General features: G+C 44.7%; 1 protein-coding gene and 1 long non-coding RNA gene across 2 annotated transcripts in view; both read left to right on the top strand.

Moving 5' to 3' along the window:
- The first annotated feature begins 824 nt into the window (after window positions 1-824).
- The window catches only part of LOC131242405 (protein ALTERED SEED GERMINATION 2), a 61557-nt gene continuing 42935 nt past the window's right edge, over window positions 825-19446 (top strand). Inside the window, exons 1-2 of the mRNA XM_058241003.1 lie at window positions 825-1092; window positions 16266-16334. Coding sequence (XP_058096986.1) covers window positions 1021-1092; window positions 16266-16334 — 141 coding nt within the window. The 5' untranslated portion in view covers window positions 825-1020. The remainder of the gene's footprint in view (window positions 1093-16265; window positions 16335-19446) is intronic.
- On the top strand, window positions 2922-5848 carry LOC131242406 (uncharacterized). Its single transcript, XR_009169606.1, has 3 exons — window positions 2922-5113; window positions 5205-5351; window positions 5433-5848. It is a non-coding gene; the product is annotated as an uncharacterized LOC131242406 (long non-coding RNA).

Genomic DNA, 19446 nt, shown 5'->3' with positions numbered 1-19446 from the left:
ATCAAGAAGGCCCACCCGGCAGGTGGGTCACAGCCACACATGTAAACTGAGCACAAACGGCTAACAAAAAAAGAAAAAAAAAGCTCTCCAAGTTGCCTCTTTTATTCAACTGTCCGTTTTTTATCATGCCCGTGCAGCCAAATCACCCGAACTGAGGTTCAAGTAATATCCTCCCTGTAAACATCTCAATATATCCTCGCGCGAATCGCGGTTGCGATTCTATGCCTGCTCCCGATTAAAAGGAAGAAGGGCGTAGAAGGGGCCGGACTAGGTGCACCGAACACGCTTCGGCCTGGACTGTGGGGCCCACTTTTATGAATGTGTAATCCATCGATGCCATACATCTATTTTTTAAGGTCATTTTAAGACATAAGACCATTTTTTAAGCTTATTTTAGGGCGTAAGCCCAAAAAATAAAGCATATAATTTCTCGAGTAGACCAAATCACAGGAAATAGCAGTGATTAAGGTCCATCAATAAAAAATCTGTACAGCCCACTATAGTGTTTATTTTCAATCCAACCAGTTGATAAGTTTAAAAAGACACGGAAGAAGTTCAAAAGCAAATACCAGCTTTATCCAAAACCTTTATAACTTGAGGGAAGTTTTTAATGGTCAATCACCACTTTTTTCTAAAGCTTTGTCTATCTTAGATCTGTTTTTGTTTTCGTTTTATGTTCTAAAATTATCTGAAAAAACGGATGGGCGGTGTGGATATATCACACATGCATCAATATGGGCCCGCGCGGTCGGGACCGCACGGTGTTGGGTGAGGTCGGAGCCGTACTTAATTCGCACTCGAAACGGAAGAAAATGCCGTGTCACCACCAGCATAGGACATGATGCGTGTCCCCGTACGAGAGCTCCGTCTCTCTCCCTCTGCATCGTAGAGGAGAAAGAAAACAGCATAAAAGACGGTATGACGACGCAAAACCGACCTTGTGAGAGAGCAGCATCAGGTCTAGAATGCTACACAAGCCCTAGCTAGGGTTTCCATTTCTTCATCATCTCTCTCGGCGAGATGGCATCGTGGAATTTCCCAGACGGCAACATCACCAAATTTCTAGAAAGCAGATACATCGACGTTCGCCAGGCACCATTTCTCTCACTCTTTTCATACGCTGGATTTGATTCTGCTTCTTTTCATCTCTTATTGTCTTTTCCCGATTCTGTTCCGTAATCTGCCTTGTGGGGAATCATCATGCATCCGATTGGAAGTTATCGACTCTTTACAGAGCTGTTTGGAGGAACGGTTCCCCTCGAAGAGAACCATTATCCCATCTATTCTTTTAGTTCATGCAGCCATAGGCCGATGAAGGAGATCCAGGCCTATCAGAATCGACCATTGATTATGGACCATTTTTTATTTTATTTTTCGTGACTGTACTGGAAGTTGCAGTGTAGGAAATATTAGGATCTTATGGTTTGATGGTTTGTTTGGATCTTTTACTATTAAGCTTTCATTTGGATGCATTTTTTTAAAATTGAATTGTGATAATTAGTTCAAAGAAGCGGAAGTGTCTGAATTGGGTTTTCTTTGGCAATTTCTCAAAGACTGCGAAATAGGGCTGTCTTTGTTGTACTAGAAAGAGAGTTCTTCTGTATCTACATGACAACATGAGTTTTTTTTTTTTTTCGTATTGAAAAATTTATTCAGAGCTGAAATCCCAAAAAATGTAAATTATTTTCTTGGGCATGAGCCAAACATAATCTTAGTTTCTGATGTTTTACCTTCCAAGTAGGCTTGTTAGGTTGAGATTCCTTGTTGCCTGTTATTTACATTATGAATGGCAATCTTCAAGAGCATCTTTTTGTGTACTTTATGATAATCGCATGCGGTAAAGAGATTGGTGCTTATGGTAAGGTAACATACATATGAAAAAGCAGAAGAACCCAGAATGCATCTTTCTGTCAGGTATGTTTGGGTTGAATGGGGAGGACTGGAAGTACACACACAGGTGGTCATCTTGGGGAATGTTTGCAATTTCGATAATGAAATGATATCCATTCTTGTGAAAGCCAAGGATTTTATTATTTATTTATTTATTTTTGATGGGTGGATGTGGGTGAATGATGCATCTTTGAAGATGTGTAGTAGTAAATAAAATCAAGGTTCAAAATATCATCTAAACTTGCCGTGTTTCTGCATCACTGCATGAATTTATTGCCATACATTTGGAAACTACCAATAGTATCAGCCATGGTATTGTATTAAATTTCACTGATGTTATCTGCGAGAAGTGTATTGAAGATGCAACCAATACGAAGGAAACTTTTCAATGCATTCCTATAGTGCGTGATATAAACATCAGTACCTTGTATATATCACTGACTGAATCTATACTGATGCACCCACAATACAATACATTACAGTCCTACATTCTGTATAGTGGACTGATTTGTTAAGGTCGAGCATGGAAATAATTCTCGGAGGTTGCCTCCAAGTAGATGGATGAAACTAAAATTTGAATGCAGTAGTAATGGTAATCCTGGTTAAGTTTGTTTTGTTGGATTTCTCTCTGACATGTAAGAAAATTCCGTTTTCTTCTTTACTGGACGGGCTTGGGATGGATGTGATCTAGAACAGTTTCAGATCTTTGGAATGCAGAGAAACTATGATGGGGGTGGGTGGTCCGGTCCCAAAATTCTAGCATTGCAACCGGGCCAGACCGAGCTTTCCCTGGTTTGGTTTGTGACCTAAGGATATGGGCCCAAGTGTAGCCTGTCCTTCGAGCTGAGGATGCAGTCGCAGACCAGCCCGGAACTTCTAGCTAAGTACTCAGTTTCAGCAGTGTTTTTTAAGTAGGATGAGACAGGTAGGGCCAGCCTATTGTACCTTCACATGGCCTTGGCATGACCTGACTATTTTGGGTGGATGGAAAACCAAACTTAGATCCAAATTCCAAGCCCCAATATTGGCGTGGTGCAGTTTGAGCTCTACAAAGTCAATGTTCCAGTTCAACGAGTGTAACAAAATGGTTGGGGGGGCAGCATCCCTCCCTCGTGAAGTCAAATCTCTCAATGCCAAAAGGCAAGAGGTATTTCTCTTGGTACTAGGATATAGATCAATACCTTTTTCTTTATTATTATTGTTATTGCTTGAATTTGGCTGGTTAGGTGTAGTCGCTTGTAGATGCTCGTATACTTGCATCAACAATATGTAAAGGACAGCGGGGTGCCGATTGTGGTCGGGGACCCTCCGATGCCTAAGTCAGGCGGGTAGACCGAAGGTAAAAGTGGGACTTGAGCTAGGGTTATTTGTTACTTACCTCCCTTCAATTGTGATGGGTGTACTTATAGGGTGTTTAGGCGGCTTCAAAACTTGCGTATCCCGGTGGGTTACACTGGATTCGTTGGAGGGTCTTTCTTTGGATGAGAATATACTTTCGAAAGTATCTTTGAGCTTGCCTCGGTCGGCGTGATCTACATGTAGAATCGTGCCGAATATTTCCTTTCTTGGTTCGAGGCGGGATTCTTTTTGAGTTTTCCGTCCCTCTGGTTGGGGTCGATCTGGTCAGCTCAGGAGATGATTCCCATCATTGAGCTCTGCCTTTAAGCAGCTCAGCTCAGGGTTGACTTAGGACTCATCCCTCTGTCGGTGCCTTATCTGCTTGGGAGGTTCATCATAGTATTATAATCAACTTAATTTTAAGGCATTTCTCATATGATTGGTTACATTTCCCGTACAACAGGCTAGCTTGGTTTTCCCCACAACAATTGCCCCCTACTTCCTAGCTCGTTGTGCACGAGCCTAGGAAGTAGGAGCCTAAACTAGTCTGGAAGCGTGGGAACCGAATTTTAAACTGCAAGTAGCCCAATCCTTTTCTTTTGCTTGAAACTTCAAGTCGAACTCAGATTTGTCGTTTAATGATGAGGGCGAGAACAGAAAAGGCGATGCCCATTGTGAGATCAAAAAAAAAAATGATGGCGATTGCGAGGTATGAGGGGATGCCCATTAATTGGAAAACGCCGTTCAACCCCCAAACGAATCACAAACGAACAATTGTCACCCAAACTATCATGGTCTTGTCCAGGCTAACCCTGCCCCTCCACGTGGAGGGGCACGTCAGTTGAAGCGTCTCCTTGATCCCACGTGGCTTTACTTGGCAATAAATGCCTTGCTATAGGGGCTATATAAGTATTGTCTCCCCTCCTCATTAGCTCATCAGCCCGTGTCTACGAAGCCCGAGCTCTGCTGACCAGGTCTTCCTCCCTTGCCTCTAGCTTGCAAGTCCCCTCTCCTTCATCGTACCCCGGTTGGAGATCTCTGTGTCAGAGCTTTCTTTAGGTACGCTTGGACCTTCCCCTTCTATTTTCTTCTACCTTTTTCTTCTTCCTTCCTTCTAGCGCCCTCCTTTTTTTTTTCCTCTGTCTTCTGGAGAGAACTCCGGGGACGCCTCTGTCTTCGAGGCCTTTCATGGGGAGTCGGTGAGTAATAGTACTGTCTCCCTGTCTGCCCCGTCTTCATGTTTCAGGCCTCCGGGGCCTACCCCTCCTCCTAGGGAGCCATCAACAGAGATGATATGTTGATCAGGGGAGGCCTCAAGCGAAGCCGACCTCCTTGTCTTCAAGGGATGTAGCTCCCTTACGACTAACATCTCTGTGCCTAGGTTGAGGACGGGGGACCTACAAGCCTCCAGTCAGAGTATGCGATCCCAAGCTTGGTGGGGCTCTTGCTTCCTCGGGCAGGAGAGCTTCCAGGCCAACCTCCTGTGAGGGATGTTACCTTGTATCCAATTTTCTTTTCTCGCGGTTACCCTTCCATCCAGTGGTGAGAGAAATGCTCCACCGTCTTAGGGTCACTTCAGGACAGTTAAATCCCAATGTGTGGAGAGTTGTCTTTGGCTACTGCATCCTGTGGCAGCTGGTCGACAATTCAGAGCTATCTGTGGATGAGCTCTTATTCTTCTACCATGCCAAGAGCAGCCTTGTCTCTTGAGGTTGGTACTATTTTTCTTTGTGGTGGGGCAAGGGTTAGGTCATCATTATCAATGATCCGTCCTCGAACAAGGGCTGGAAGGACAAATGATTTTTTGCAACTGGAGAGTGGAAGGCCCCTACGGCGAAACTGGACGGATTATGAGCTCGAGTTCCTACCTCCTTTGTCCTCCTAGGTCGGAACATACGCTGAGCCATTATACTTATTTTTTTATATTATTATTTTTGTAGATACCTAACCTGTCTTTCAATTTATTCTGTTTGCAGCTTTCCCTAAGTCCCAACCCAGTCTCTCTGCTTTCTTCTTATGCTAGATCAAGATTACCAGAGAGCGACCCGCAACCCAGAGAAATTGTAGGAGGTTAATCACTCATCTCCTGCAGTAGGTTGGCCTCTCTTTGGCAGGCTCAACGGGTAAATAGGGTTTCCTTCTTTTTCTATTAAGTCTTTATGGATGCTGCAGCGCTGACTCATTTTGACTTTTGTTTTCTGCAGAAATGTCGAATCGGCCGCTGCCAAAGAAAAGAAAGTTGCCATCCACCACCAAGATGGAGCGGCTAAAGGCTGCTGCTAGGAGGATAGCCCCACCAACTCTTGCTAGGTATTCCGTGGCGGGTACTTCCGCTGGCAGGTCTGCCGCACATGCAACAGAGAGGGTGGCAGCTAGGGTTGCTCCTGAGGTTCCTCCACCATCTGCCTAGGTGGAGGCTGAGGCCGCAGTCGCTCCCATAGAGTGTCAAGTGGCAGCTCAGATGCCGACTGCGTCGGGCTCCCCCTCTCCGTGCATGCCTTCGAGGGAGGTTGTTGATTTGGACGCGTCTCCTGCCCGCATCAAGGAAACCCGGTCTGAGATAGGGCTTTAGAGGGTGTGTCTGAGCACCAGAGCTCAGCTCCTGAGGGGGCGACAATAGTGGGGGGAGGCATATGGCCATGTTGGCAAATTGGGGATGAAGATGCGTTCCCGAGGAGGTGAATTCAATGCCATCTCTACGGCCTGACCTTCTCCTCTCAGCCATGACGGCCTCGTACATTAAGGTGAGCTTTTTTTTTTTAAAAACTGTCTTGACCTTTCCTCTTTATTTTTAGGGGGCGCACTTAGGGCCCTTGCCATCTGCCAATTCTCGCTTGCTCTAAAGGCTCGAGTGGACGACGCAAATACGACGCTCGGGGTCACTAGAGCCGAACTGCAAACAAAGGCTTTGGAGCTGGTGACGACCACAGAGGCCTAAGCGGCAGCTCACGCGTAGGTTGAAGTCCTCCAGGAGGCCTTAAGGGTATCCCTGGAGGATCACGAGGCCAACACCTCTTGGCTAGCTGCTGAGGAAATATGAGAATGTCAACCTGTTGGCTAGAGTCACCGAGCTGGAGGAAAGGGTCAACGAGGTAGAGACCTGTCTGGCTAAAGTGGAAGTTCGGGCTGTCGAGGCGGAGACGCGCTCTGGGGAGGCTGAGGCCAGGGTGGCGAGGATATAAGCCAAGATCCCTGCGAGAGAAGTGGCTGTCGTGGAGGCTTACAAGACCTCCAAAGGCCACACGTTAGAGTTGCAGGAGACATTTAATGCCGACTTCCAGAATTGCTTAGTGGAAGTTCAACGCCGATATATCGAGCTTGACTTAGGCTATCTGGACGAGGATACCGCTGAAGTCCTTGGAGTTGACACTCCCGAGGTCAGAGAGCCCTCACAGATTTAGGCTCCCATTATGTTGTATTTTGATTTTTTTTTTTTTGTAATGTTTCCTCTTATTAATGAAAAGGATTTTTTGCTCAAATCTTTGTGTTGCCTTATATTTGGGATGTGTAGTGTAGCTTGATATCTTTATTTGTGTTATTCCCTTAGGGGCAGTAGATTGGTGGTTGAAAAACCTTTTCCTTTTATTCATAAAAGGAAGGTTTACAATTAGTAGGCACCTGAGGCGCATTGTTGGCTCGGTATGTTGAGGCGTCTTTGTAGAATTCCTCGGATCCACTCGTACTGATAGTAGAGTTTTAGGTGCTTGGCATTCCATGGATGGGGCAAGGCTTGCCCCTGCATATCTTCCAAGTATGTTCCGGTTGGACTAACCGGTGACTCTGTAGGGTCCTTCCCAGCTCGGTCCTAGGGCTCTTGAGTTGGGCTCCCTGGAACTACGAAAGATCTCTTGAAGTAATAGGTCTCCTACTCTGAATCGTCGCACTTTAACCCTCGAGTTGTAATACCGAGCAACTCTCTGCTGATAGGCAGCCACTCTCACTTGTGCTCTCCCCCTAAGTTCTTCAAGCGGGTTTCAAGCGGGTTGAGATTCCACAACATTTGTGCATTGTTTTCCCTTGGGTTGAATAGCTCGGTTCGCCCTGAGGGGATTTCAATTTCCACTGGGACTACTGCTTTTGCATCGAAGGATAGTGAAAAGGGATTCTCCACGGTGGTTGAATGGGCAGTGGTCCGATATGCCCACAAAACGTGTGGCAGTTCCTCTGCCTAAGCTCCTTTAAATATTTCGAGCTTGGTTTTGAGGTGGCTTTTTATGATCTTGTTGACTGCCTCCAATTGGTCATTGGCTTGAGGGTGCCGAGGTGAGGCGAAGGAGTTGTGAATACCGAGCTTTTTGCACAATCGTCGAAACCGGGTGTTATCGAACTGCCTGCCATTATCGGTAATGATGGGGTGGAGAATGCCGAACTCGCAAACAATGTTTTTCCATATAAAGTTGGTCATTTTCTGTTCGATGATCCGAGCCAAAGGCTGGGCCTCGACCCACTTGGTGAAGTAGTTGACAACGACAATAGTGAACAATGGTAGGGGCCCAATGATGTTAACCCCCCATTGTGCAAAAGGCCAGGGCCTGCCGGGGTCATTTCCTTGGGTGGTTGTCGCGGTACTATTGCGAAGTGCTGGCACTTGTCTCATTTCCTCGTGAATTGCCTGGCGTCTTCATGTCTTTATGCATTGTGAAGTGCTGTCACTTTATGAACTGTTATTCCACCTGAATGATTTTCACAGATGCCTTCGTGGATCTCCCTTAATACATATTCAGCTTCGTTGGGTCGTAGGCATCTTATTTATGGCAATGAGAATCCCCTTTTATACAGGACGTTTCCCAGTATTGTGTACTGAGCAGATCGGTACCTGATCTTCAGAGCCTCCACTACGTCCTCTGGTAACTCACTCTATTGTAGGTAGCACATGATCGGGTCCATCCAGCTCGGCGAATGGTTGATCGGGAGAGCTTCTCTTTGGTCGAGCTGGTTAATACTTGGCTTGGGCAGGAATTCGATTGGTACAGTTTTGGCGAGGTCGTCATCGATGGCCAAGGCTAGCTTAGCCAGGGAGTTGGCATTAGAGGTCTCTGATCTGGGGACTAGTATGATCTCGTACTTGTTGAATCCTTCAAGCAGCTCCCGGGCTTTAGTTAGATAAGCAATCATTTTCTCTCCTCTGGTCTGGTACTCTGTGGTGAGTTGGTTTACCACCAGCTGGGAATCACTATAGATTTTTAATGTTCCGGCTTCCATCACCTTGGCTAATCTCAAGCTGGCGAGGAGTGCTTCATACTCATCTTTATTGTTAGAGGCTTGTAAGCCAAATCGCAGGGCATACTCGACCTTCGCCTGGTCGAGTGAAGTCTGGATCAATCCCGCTCCACTTCCTTGAGCGTTCAACGATCCGTCTACGTGGAGGGTCTATGCCTGCCATCCTTCGTTTTGCTTGATCTCGTCTATTTGCTGCTGGGGCATGAGGTGAGTGAATTCTGCAATAAAGTCGACGATGGCCTGCCCTTTGATCGCCGCTCTTGGTCGGTATACAATGTCGTATTTGCCTATCTCAATTGTCCATTTGGTGAGTTGTCCCGACACCTTAGGTTTCTGTAGTATTTGATAGAGTGGCTGATTAGTTGTGATCATGATGGTGTGAGCTTGAAAGTAAGGTCGGAGACGTTGGGACGATGCGATCAATGCTAAAGCTAGCTTTTTGGTCTTCGGGTAATGCATTTTTGCATCAACCATGGCTTTGCTCACATTTGACCAGTCTTTGGACACCCCCTTCTTCTCAGACTAAGGTCGAGCTGACTGCTGTTGGCAATGCAACTAAAGTAGCAACTCTTCTCCAGGTTCTGGCTTGGAGAGTAATGGTGAAGACCCCAAGTCTTAAGCTATTGGAATGCTTGCTCACATTCTTCCATCCAGGTCAGCTTCTTACTTCCCTTTAACTGCTTAAAAAAGGGCATGTACTTGTCCGTGGCCCGGGAAAGGAGCCTATTTAGGGCCGCTACCATGCCCATGAGATGCTGAATTTCCTTTGTTGTACTAGGAGAACTCATTTCTAGGAGAGCTCGATTTTTGTCAGGATTCGCTTCTACTCCCCTTTGGTGAACCATGAAGCCTAGGAATTTTCCCGAGTTGACGCCAAAGGTGCATTTGCTCGAATTTAGTTTCATTCGGTATTTTCTTAGGATCCTGAACATCTCCTTCAGGTCTGCTACATGGTCCTCTGCCATGGTGCTCTAAATGAGCATGTCGTCCACCTAAACTTCCATTGTGTTCCTGATTTATTTGGCAAACATTTTGTTCAACAATCGTTGATACGTTGCTCCAACATTCTTCATCCCAAATGGCATCACTCGGTAACAGTACAGTCCCCTATTGGTGATGAATGCCGTTTTGTACTTGTCATGTTCGTGCATGACAATCTGATTGTACCCCGAATACGTGTCCATAAAGCTAAGGAGTGTGTGCCTGGTAGTGTCGTTTGCTAGTTGGTCGATCCTTGGAAGGGGGAAGCTGTCTTTTGGGCAAGCTTTATTTAGGTGGGTATAATCTACGCAGACTCACCACTTTCCATTGGCCTTTTTTACTAGTACGACATTGACCAACTGGTCAGAATAATGCACCTCCTCAATAAAGCCAACCTCGATAAGCTTCCCGACTTCTTCATTAATCGCCGCGTATCTTTTTGGGGTCAAATTCTCGCCTTTTTTTGTCCTACGGGGTTGTGGTAGGGTCTATGTTTAATCGATGGACCGCGGCTCTTGGATTTACTCTGGGCATGTCCTAATGTGACCAGGCAAACACGTCAGCGTGTCGTTTCAACAGGTCGGTCAACTTTGCCAGGAGTTGTGGTTCGAGTAGCGATTCGACCTGGACGGTGTCGGATGGGTCGACCTCGGAGATCTGTAGCAGGACGAGATCTTCCACCGTGGATCCACTCTAGACGGTCTCTTCTCGAGGGTCTAGGGAGGTAACTTGCATTGCTTGTTGTCACTGTGCCCTTCCTCGGAGGGCTGTTGAATAACATTGCTAGCTTCATGCTGGTCACCTTGCACCTTGTCGGCCCCATGCTTGGTCGGGAATTTCATGGTGAGGTGATAGGCGGAGACTGCAGCTCACATGGTATTTAAGGACGGTTTGCTTGGGATCACATTGTACACTGAGGCATAGTCTAGCACCACAAAGTTGACTATGGTGGTGACCTGGTTGATACCCTCTTTGGCCGTTACTGGTAAAAGAACACTTCTTTATGAGGTCACTTTTTCCCCTGCGAAGCCAAGCAGAGGGGTTCGTATAGGTCGTAATATTGACCTTCCAAATTCCCATTTTGTCAAAGGCAGATGCAAATAGAATGTCTGTCGAGCTTTTGGTGTCGACCAATATCCGATGAACCCTGTGGTTAGCAAAGGTCATGGCGACCACTAATGCGTCGTCGTGAGGGAAATCGGATTGCGTACTGAGTTACTCAGTACCCTCTTATCGTATTGAGTAAACTCTGTTGGGCCCACAGTCAATGTGTGTGGTCTAACCACGCCGTCCATCCGTTTTTCCATCTTATTTTAATGGTTGAGCCCAAAATTTAATCATACCCAAAGGTCAAGTGGACCATACCATAGGAAACAGTTGGAATAATGATTTCCACCGTTGAAACCTTTTTAGGGCTCACAGTGATGTTTATTTCTCATCAATCCTTTTAATATGATCACAAGGACATGGATGAAGGGAAAAAAAATAAATATAAGCTTGATCTAAAACTTTTGTAGCCCTCAAGAAATTTTCAAAGGTAGATGTTCAATTCACACTGTTTCCTATGGTGTGGTCCACTTGAGGTTTCTATATACTTCATTTTTATACTCAAGCCCTATAATTATCTTTTAAAATCGATGGATGGAGTGGATAAAATACATAAATCACGGTAGACCCCACAGAATTTACTCAGTACGCTTAGGGTACTGAGTTACTCAGTACGCAATCTGCTTCCGTCGTGAGGGTGTTGAATTCCTCGTACGTATTCTTCAGTAATGGTGACGTTGCACGAGTCAATCCTGGGTTCCTTCCTAGGTTGTCCGGTGAGGTTTATCTAATGCTCCTCTTCGAAACCATTCGCATTCCGCGCATGGGCTCAACGTGCACGGTTTGAATCGCCACCCCTGGCAGGTCCCCCAAAGATGGTGCATATTTCCCCCATGGCTTCGTTGTCGGCCTGCTCGTCGTGCCGTTCCTACTGCTTAGCTGGTTGATCCTCTCTGCTTCTGTAGACGAACTCGTGCAAGTATCCCCTTTGGACGAGGGATTTAATCTCTTTCTTGAGGTCAAAATATTCAGCCGTATTATAACCGTGGTCCCGGTGAAAATGACAATATTTGTCCCTCTTTTTCGGGTTAACCCTCATTTTATTTGGTCATCTTAGAATTCTTTTATCTTCGACCTCCATGAGCACTTGTTCAGGCATAGTATTCAATGTGGTGTATCAACGAAAGTGGCTCTCCGGGGGTTGGTTAGGCTTGGGGATACTACTCTGGTTGTCATCTTTTCTTCTTTTAGAGCTTGCATCGGATGCTTCCTTCTCTTCATTCCTCTTCCTATCTTTTGCCGAACTGTTCTCACTAGAGCCGGTCATTGAGTCGAGTCGGACCGAGTTAGGGTTGACCCGACTCGATTCGGTTTTGAAATAGGCCTGACTCGAACTCGTCCCGACTCGGTACCGAGTCCAGCATGCTTGACCCAATTCGAGTTCGGGTCTGGCTTGGACTACTTTGGACCGGGTCCGACCCGGTCAAAAGTATCGAGTCGGGTCGAGTTGGCACTGAGTCAGATCGAGAGATGAGGGAAGGAGGGAGTGGAGGGGAGAAAGAGAGGAGGGTGGTGATGGCGGTGGGTGGCTGTTGGGCTTGGAAGAGGAGGGAGGGAGTGGAGAGGAGAGAGAAGAGGAGGGTGATGGGCGGTTACCGGGCTTGGAAGGGGATGAGGATGGGAGAGAGTTTGGGATCGGGTTGGGGTTGGGGTCAGGTGTGGCGGGTAGGGTTAGAGATACTTAGAAATTATGGTTTTTTATTTTATATGTATATGAATCCGAGTCGAGTCGGGTTTCGGATCGAGTTGAGTCTAACCGGTCGAGTTACTGGGTAACTCGGACTCGACTCGATTTGAGTTCGGATTGGGCGAAAGCCTACTCGGTTCGGACCGACTCACCCATTTGGTTCGGGTCGAGTTGGGTTTGAACGAGTCGGATGAGTCGAGTCAGGCGAGTCGAGTCATCCTGTGCCGAGCTCTAGTTCTCACCTCGAGTAGTTCTACGCGCGCTGAATAATTCCTCAACATTATAGTATTTTTGAGCCTGGTTGAGGAGATCGGCGAGAGTTGTCTGATGATTCTTTCTGATTGAGAAAATGAACTTTCCTCGCTTGAGGCCGGCTATCATGGCTGTGAGAGCGGCCTGATCAGAATAGCCATCTACCTATACAGCCTTAGCGTTGAATCAGACAATGTAATACTTCAACAGTTCGTCCTCCCTTTGTGTTATTGTGAGGAGGTGGGTTGAAGGTTTCCTTATGTCTTTACTTCTGATGAATTGGGTGGCGAATGCCCTGTTGAGCTTGGCAAATGAACTAATGGATTTCGGTTTCAAGTGCCTATACCACTTCCGAGTTGCTCCAATTAGTGTTAGGGAGAACGTCCTACACATCACACGTCTGGAGGCACCGTTGAGTTCCATCCAAGCTTTGAAAGATTACAGGTGTTCAACTGGATCCCTCGAGCTTGAATAGGGCGATATTTAAGGCATATGGAATTTGGATGGTAGTTGGGCTTGTATGATGTCGTCCGTAAATGGAATTTCAGTTTGTTCGAGAAGGGCATCGACGGAGGCTGGAGCCAAGCTTGTTGAATATCACCGGGCTGATCCCGGATATCTTTAATTTCTGCCCCCCCAGGGAACTTCATCCTTAGCCATGATTTTTGGGGCATTTCCCTGAGCTCGCCCTCTTTTGTCTAGTGTATGGTGCAGATCGGACTCGGTGAGCTAGGTGGTTTCTGGGGTCTATGTCGGGATGAGCATGCTTCCCCTTGGCTGGGCCTTTGTGGTGTGTAGCTCGGGGCACAAAGGTCTAGGCGAGATTGTTCAGTCGCTACCTCCAATTGTTCTTGTTGATTAGTGGGGAGCGCATGCTGCCTTTCTAGCAACCTCATGATACAGTCGACGTTGCGGGTTAAGGGTCCTACCTGATTCTCGAGGGAGATGAGCCGGCTTCCCCGGTTCCGTGATCTTTACGTTATTACATGTGATGGTGGCTGGGACCGGGAGTTCGACTGCAGGGCCTGGGCGTCTTCGGGTTGCTCCCCAAGGGCAAGCTCATTCGTAGCCGACACCTTACCCTTCTTTTTAGCCATTGAAGGGGAAGAGGGGAGAATCGCGATCTGTGTTAATGTTGATGGCAACTTAATGGCTTTGCCGTTGTTCCCACAAACGACGCAAATCTGTTGTTGCTCGAATCTGGCTGGTTAGTTGTAGTCGCTTGTAAATGCTCGTATACCTGCATCAACAATATGTAAAGGACAACGGGGGGGTGCCGATTCTGGCCCGGGACCCTCCGATGCCTAAGTTAGGCGGGCAAACCGAAGGTAGAAGCGGGACTTGAGCTAGTATTTTTTGTCACTTACCTCCCTTCAATTGTGATGGGTGTACTTATAAGGTGTTTAGGTGGCTTTAAGACTTGTGTATCTTGGTGGGATACATTGGATTCGCTAGAGGGTCCTTATTTGGATGGAAATCTATTTTCGAAAGTATCGCCGAGCCTGCCTCGGTCGGCGTAATCTTCGGGTAAAATTGTGTCGAATCTTTCGTTTCTTTTATCGAGGTGAGATTCTTTTCGAGTTATCTGTCCGTCTAGTCGGGGTCGATCTGGTCAGCTCGGGAGATGATTCCCATCACCGAGCTCTGCCCTTAAGCAGCTCAGCTCCGGGTCGGCTCAGGGCTCATCTCTATGTCGGTGCCTTTTCAGCTTGGGAGGTTCATCTTGGTATTCCAATCGGCCCAGTTTTAAGGCATTTCTCCTATGATCGGTTACATTTCCCATACAACACGCTAGTTCGGTTTTCCCCATAACGATTGTTATTATTATTTGAAAGATTTATACCATCCTCTCTATTTGTTAGAAGGAATTCATTATTTAAACTGTAACAAAATACTCAGTCCAAGCATCTTACAATTTTTGTTGTTGAGCTTTCTGCATCAATGATTTGGTGGTGGTAGATGTGGAACTTGTAACAATCTGCGCATTGATGGACTGCATCTGTTATAGCTATTGAATATTAACAAACATGATATTGCTTGAGAAGAAAATGGGAAGGTGGTATTTTAAGGCTGGGCGATGGATCTATAGCATGGAAGGCATGGATTTTATTTAGTTGAAGAGGCTTCTAGAGCTGTATGGTACAATATATGAATGCTGTGAGGGTAAGATGTTGGTTGAGTGTTTCAAGGTTTTGTCATGTCTATGATGTTGTGGCTAGAAATTTTTTTTTTGTGGCCCGAAGCACTCATATGCAGCCCACCAAACACAAGGTGGCATGCTGCTGTTTTTGAGGTATTTTTCCGGGAATGTCTATTGGTGAGTCTCTACCAAAATGCAAATTGCTCTAGAGGTCATTTATTCCTCACACAGAAGTGTCAGCACCTTTATTTGGTCTTCCCTCCCTTCTGGATTATTAGGTAAACACAAAATCCACATTAGTGCTTCATTGGTTCAATTGGAAGACCATTGGTATGGTTCCTACCTCTAAAGCCTCAGATAAGGGTCAACTTTGGCTCTCTTCCTATATGGATTGAGGGGGACTCCCAAAACTAGTTGGCATGTATTCTTTCCCTTGTGTGTTTACACAATTTTTTTTTTTTTTGAATATATGACATGTTAGACCCTTAAAAAAAACTTTAGGTGATAATGAGATCCAAAGGATTTCACATCCATAGGATGAATGTCTTGGATCCTACCTTTGGAAACCCTAGCCACCACCCTATTTACTCCATAGAGGATCTAAAGGATCTACCTCTCCTCTCTCGTTAACCACCCATTGGAGACTGAATTGATACTGAGAGTGGAGCTAAGTCCCTAAACTTGGGCAGTTGGACTCTTTTAATCATTGGCTTGAGCCTTGAGGGATGTTGATGCAACCAGATGGCTGCACATGATGTCCCGTCAAAGCTCAGGCCATTAGATGGGAATCATGGGATATCAGGCCCAAGCAAGCCTGCCAAGTGGTCCAGATGAAAGATCTGTTGGATGGACCATTATGCTCACAGATCGGGATCACCCACTATCTAGATTGTAGACCGACACCTCATCAAGGGATTCTGATTGTATTAATTGGTGATCTTGGCTAGGTCAGGGGAAAGATGGATATTTGAAACTGGTTCAACACTTTGATTGATTTTGGTGGTCCATCAATCAAATTACATGGTCTTATCAAGCTTGTGAGAAATCAGGTGTTTTTTGATACTCTCATTTGTTAAAGGTCTATGTAAATACCACTATATGCAAACAATTTTCAGTATATTCTCGAACAAAAAAGCATAAGAGTTGGGAGTTCTTTCCATTGGTTCCAGTGGAAGAGAGAGGGGCTCGTGTGTCACTAGCATTGTGGTAGTGGACTGTTGGGGATTCTTTCCATAATCTTTGTTTCTTCTGGTGACTATTTCACAGCAATTTCAGATCCAGATCAGTAGGAAAGGTGACCCAGATTGCCCTGTGTGCACCTGTTGTGTCAGGTGTTCTTGGATGTCTTATTAATTTGTACACTATCTTTTCATGCCAGTTTGTTGCATTTTCATAAGGGATGTGAACTCTGTGGGTCGTAACTTAATCCTTTAACTCTTAGGCATTTTCACAGAGTTCTAAACATTTGCATCCCCACGGTATTGCTACTTTACGATCTCAACAGTGAGTTGCTTATGTACTTACCAAGGTTTTGATTTATTAACATCAATGTAACTGATTGTTTCGAGCCATTTAGAGAACTTAATGTTTGTGTAGTTGTTGCTCAAACTTTGACCAACACTAATGCAGTTCTCGTTGGTGTTTGTTTAGGATGTTAACTCCAGGTTGCAAATGCATTCTTCTTTGGTACAAAGGCTCTCTCTTGAAAAGGAATTGGAGGTTTGTTCTGTAGAAACTAATCTGCTACATATGCTTTGGACCTATTGCTTCAGTTGCTAATATTCTACTGCCATCACTGCTTTCTATTTTTACTCAATTAGTTTGATTGTCCAAAAGTACGATACTACTTTGATATTCAAAATGCCCATCCACAAGAGACTGCCTTGTCGATCATCATTCTGCTTTGCATGCACTTCACTTGGACCTCCTATTCAGGAGGATGGATGTGATTGCGCAAAGTAACAGCATATTCTGCTCAACAATCTATAGTGTACTACCACAAAAAGCAAAGTCAAGTAGTTAACTAAGATTTTATACTCTTTCTTTCAGATTCTATTTTCTCCTGATTCTATTCCTCCCTACCTTGTCCCTAAACAATGTTTCTTTCCTTGCCATTCCCAAAGTAAAAAAAAGTTTCCTTCCTAATCAAGCTATAGTGTATTAAACCTTAGAGAGGCTATTGAGTTTGGGAATGCAGAACTCTATAGCTATTATATTAAGAGAAATGCCACTGCTAGTCCTGAGAAAGGAAAGCCAATAAACATAACCAGATCATTGAACCATGGGCCCCACTTGTTCAAACTGGTACCGTGTGTATACTCCGTGTAATTCTTGTGTCGAGGATCTTATAATTCCTCTTCTTAATAGTTAATGGATGGAAAATCTATTTTGTGCAATGATGCATTGCTCAATCACATAGGTGCATCCTTGCTTGCTGATGTGGCACAGATGCGTGAGATCTAATCCATCTTGTTGGTGTGCCCAATGTATGAATACACTGTCCTGTGAATTGATCGATCCGCTGATCAGGTGAACCGTAGTGTGAAAAAATGCTTCGATGCTAAGAAAAGTTGGCCAATGGTCTACATTCAATGTCCTAGTTGACGAGCACTTGGATTGGATTCTTGACTAGGCTACATGTTTTGTCCCAACTAATGCATAGACTGGATCTTGCACACTTGCACCACATTGTCATGTATGGTCTTTATTGGCGTATGTAGCTGGGCTATGTAGGATTAGCTAACCCCCATAGATGATACCTTAGGATCTATTAAGTTATTTATTTATTTATTTATTATAGCACAGTCAGTCATATTACTAGTAGTAAACCCATGAAATGCATGGGCAGACCCCTCAGTCCATGCTTCTGCTCGTCATATGCCTGCATGGGCAAACCCCTCCCACTTGTAAATCATCCTTGACTTACTCCTACAAAATGCAAGATTTACGTTTTGAAATATTCCTTCCATGGAGATATGTTTGATAGCAGCATTAAAAAAAGACATGTTATGATAGATTTTATCCTCTAGACGCTACAGAAGCAGCCGTTCTGGGCAACGTGATGCAATGGGACTAGAGGTGCCTTTTCTGATAAGGGCTCCTAAAGCCTCATGCAGTCTTTCACATACCTACTCAAAAGACACTAGGACCTTGCACATACTAACCTTCCTTTGCCTTGATTTAGAGGATAAGATCCTTTCAAAATCTGTCTTCACGAAATTCTCACATACCTATCCAAAGGACAGTAGGACCTTGCAGATAATAGCTGCTTTTCTTTGGCTTGATTTAAGAGTATTGAGTTTTTTATTTTTTTCCAGAAGCTTGTCTTCGTGATTAGGACATGTGGATATGACATTCATAGTTCTTACGAGGTGTGTGGTAGTTGGTTCACATGGCAATTGTGTGCTTATACTTGAATCATTTTATAAGTGACAGATCCCTGCTCCTGCATGTACATAAACTTTGCAATCTAGAAGTTACAAGCAGGTCAATGTTTTGTTTTGTTTTTATTTCGACGGATACCACAACTCTAATAAAAGAGGAACACAAGAACTAGAAACACAAAGCGGACAGCTGTCCCAGACTCAAAAGGAAAGACAATTATGTAGAAATGCCACAGCCTGGAGTCACAAAACTGGTGCAAACCACCTAATCCCTATTAATATCATGTCTGGAAGCCCCTCTTTCGCCCAAAAATCTGCTTCCAAATTTGCCTCCTGATGAACACTGAGAGTGTCACCTTTTACCAGTGGCTCAATGTTGGTTCCATCCACAAGCTGTTCTTTTTTGATGGATTGCTGCAGTAACAACTTGTACTATCCAAAAGGGCATAAAATGTCTTTCTTGAAATGTCAATGGCATTTCAAAGTTGAAGTGCGGGAACAAATGAAACTCAGCTTCAGTCCAGCTTAATTGGTGGTCGGCAAGGTATTCCGTAATGGTAACGGTGGCCGTAACAGTTACTGTTGTTACTTGTTACCAGTGTTTGAGTTGTCGGTATCGTTACAAGTTTCGCTGGCCAGGGATAAAGATATAATATCGTTATCGCCGATAACCGGAAATTCGGAGAAAAATATGATAAGAGTGAAATTTTTTCATGAAACTTCAAGACATGCCTGAATACACATATTTGTATATTTAGAAATTAAAAATTTGTAAAAAAATGCATTAAATAATAAATTTTCATTTAATGGGGCCCAAAAAAGCATACATTTCCATAAGAAATTACTCTAATAATAACCAAAATAAATTTATCTTAAGTTTCAAGTTGACCACACCATATGAAACAGTGGTAATAATAATTTCCACCATTGAAATCTTCATAGGGCCCAGTGATGTTTATTTGTCATCCAAACTGTTCATAAGATCACAGGGACATGGTTGAATAAAAAAACGGAAATATCATGTTGATACAAAAATTTTGTGGCCTCCGATAATTTTTCAATGGTAAACATTCAATTCACACAGTTTGGTGTGGTCCACCTAAGCTTTGGATATGCTTCATTTTTTTGCTTGTGCCTTAAAATCATCTAATAAAATGGATGGACTGAGTTGGATCAAATACACAATTACTATGGGCCTATATTTTACTCAGTGTGCAATTCACTTCGTTCCGGCGCAGTCTGGAGCGAATTGGCAGGTGCACCTCTTACTAGCTATTGACATCAGCAAGTGATATGGGTCTGATCATGAGGTGTGTGTTATATCCAAACCGTTAATCCATTTGAAGAGCTCGCCTTAAGCCTTTAGACGAAAAATAAGACAAATAACTATGAAGTGGACCACACTGCAAAAACGAGTGGGGGATTGAACGTCTACCATTGAAATTCTT

The sequence above is a fragment of the Magnolia sinica genome, chromosome 4 (assembly GCF_029962835.1).
Source record: "Magnolia sinica isolate HGM2019 chromosome 4, MsV1, whole genome shotgun sequence".
NCBI classification, from domain to species: Eukaryota; Viridiplantae; Streptophyta; class Magnoliopsida; order Magnoliales; family Magnoliaceae; genus Magnolia; species Magnolia sinica.
Note: the sequence above shows the minus strand (reverse complement) of the source record. Positions and strands in the feature narration are given on the sequence as shown.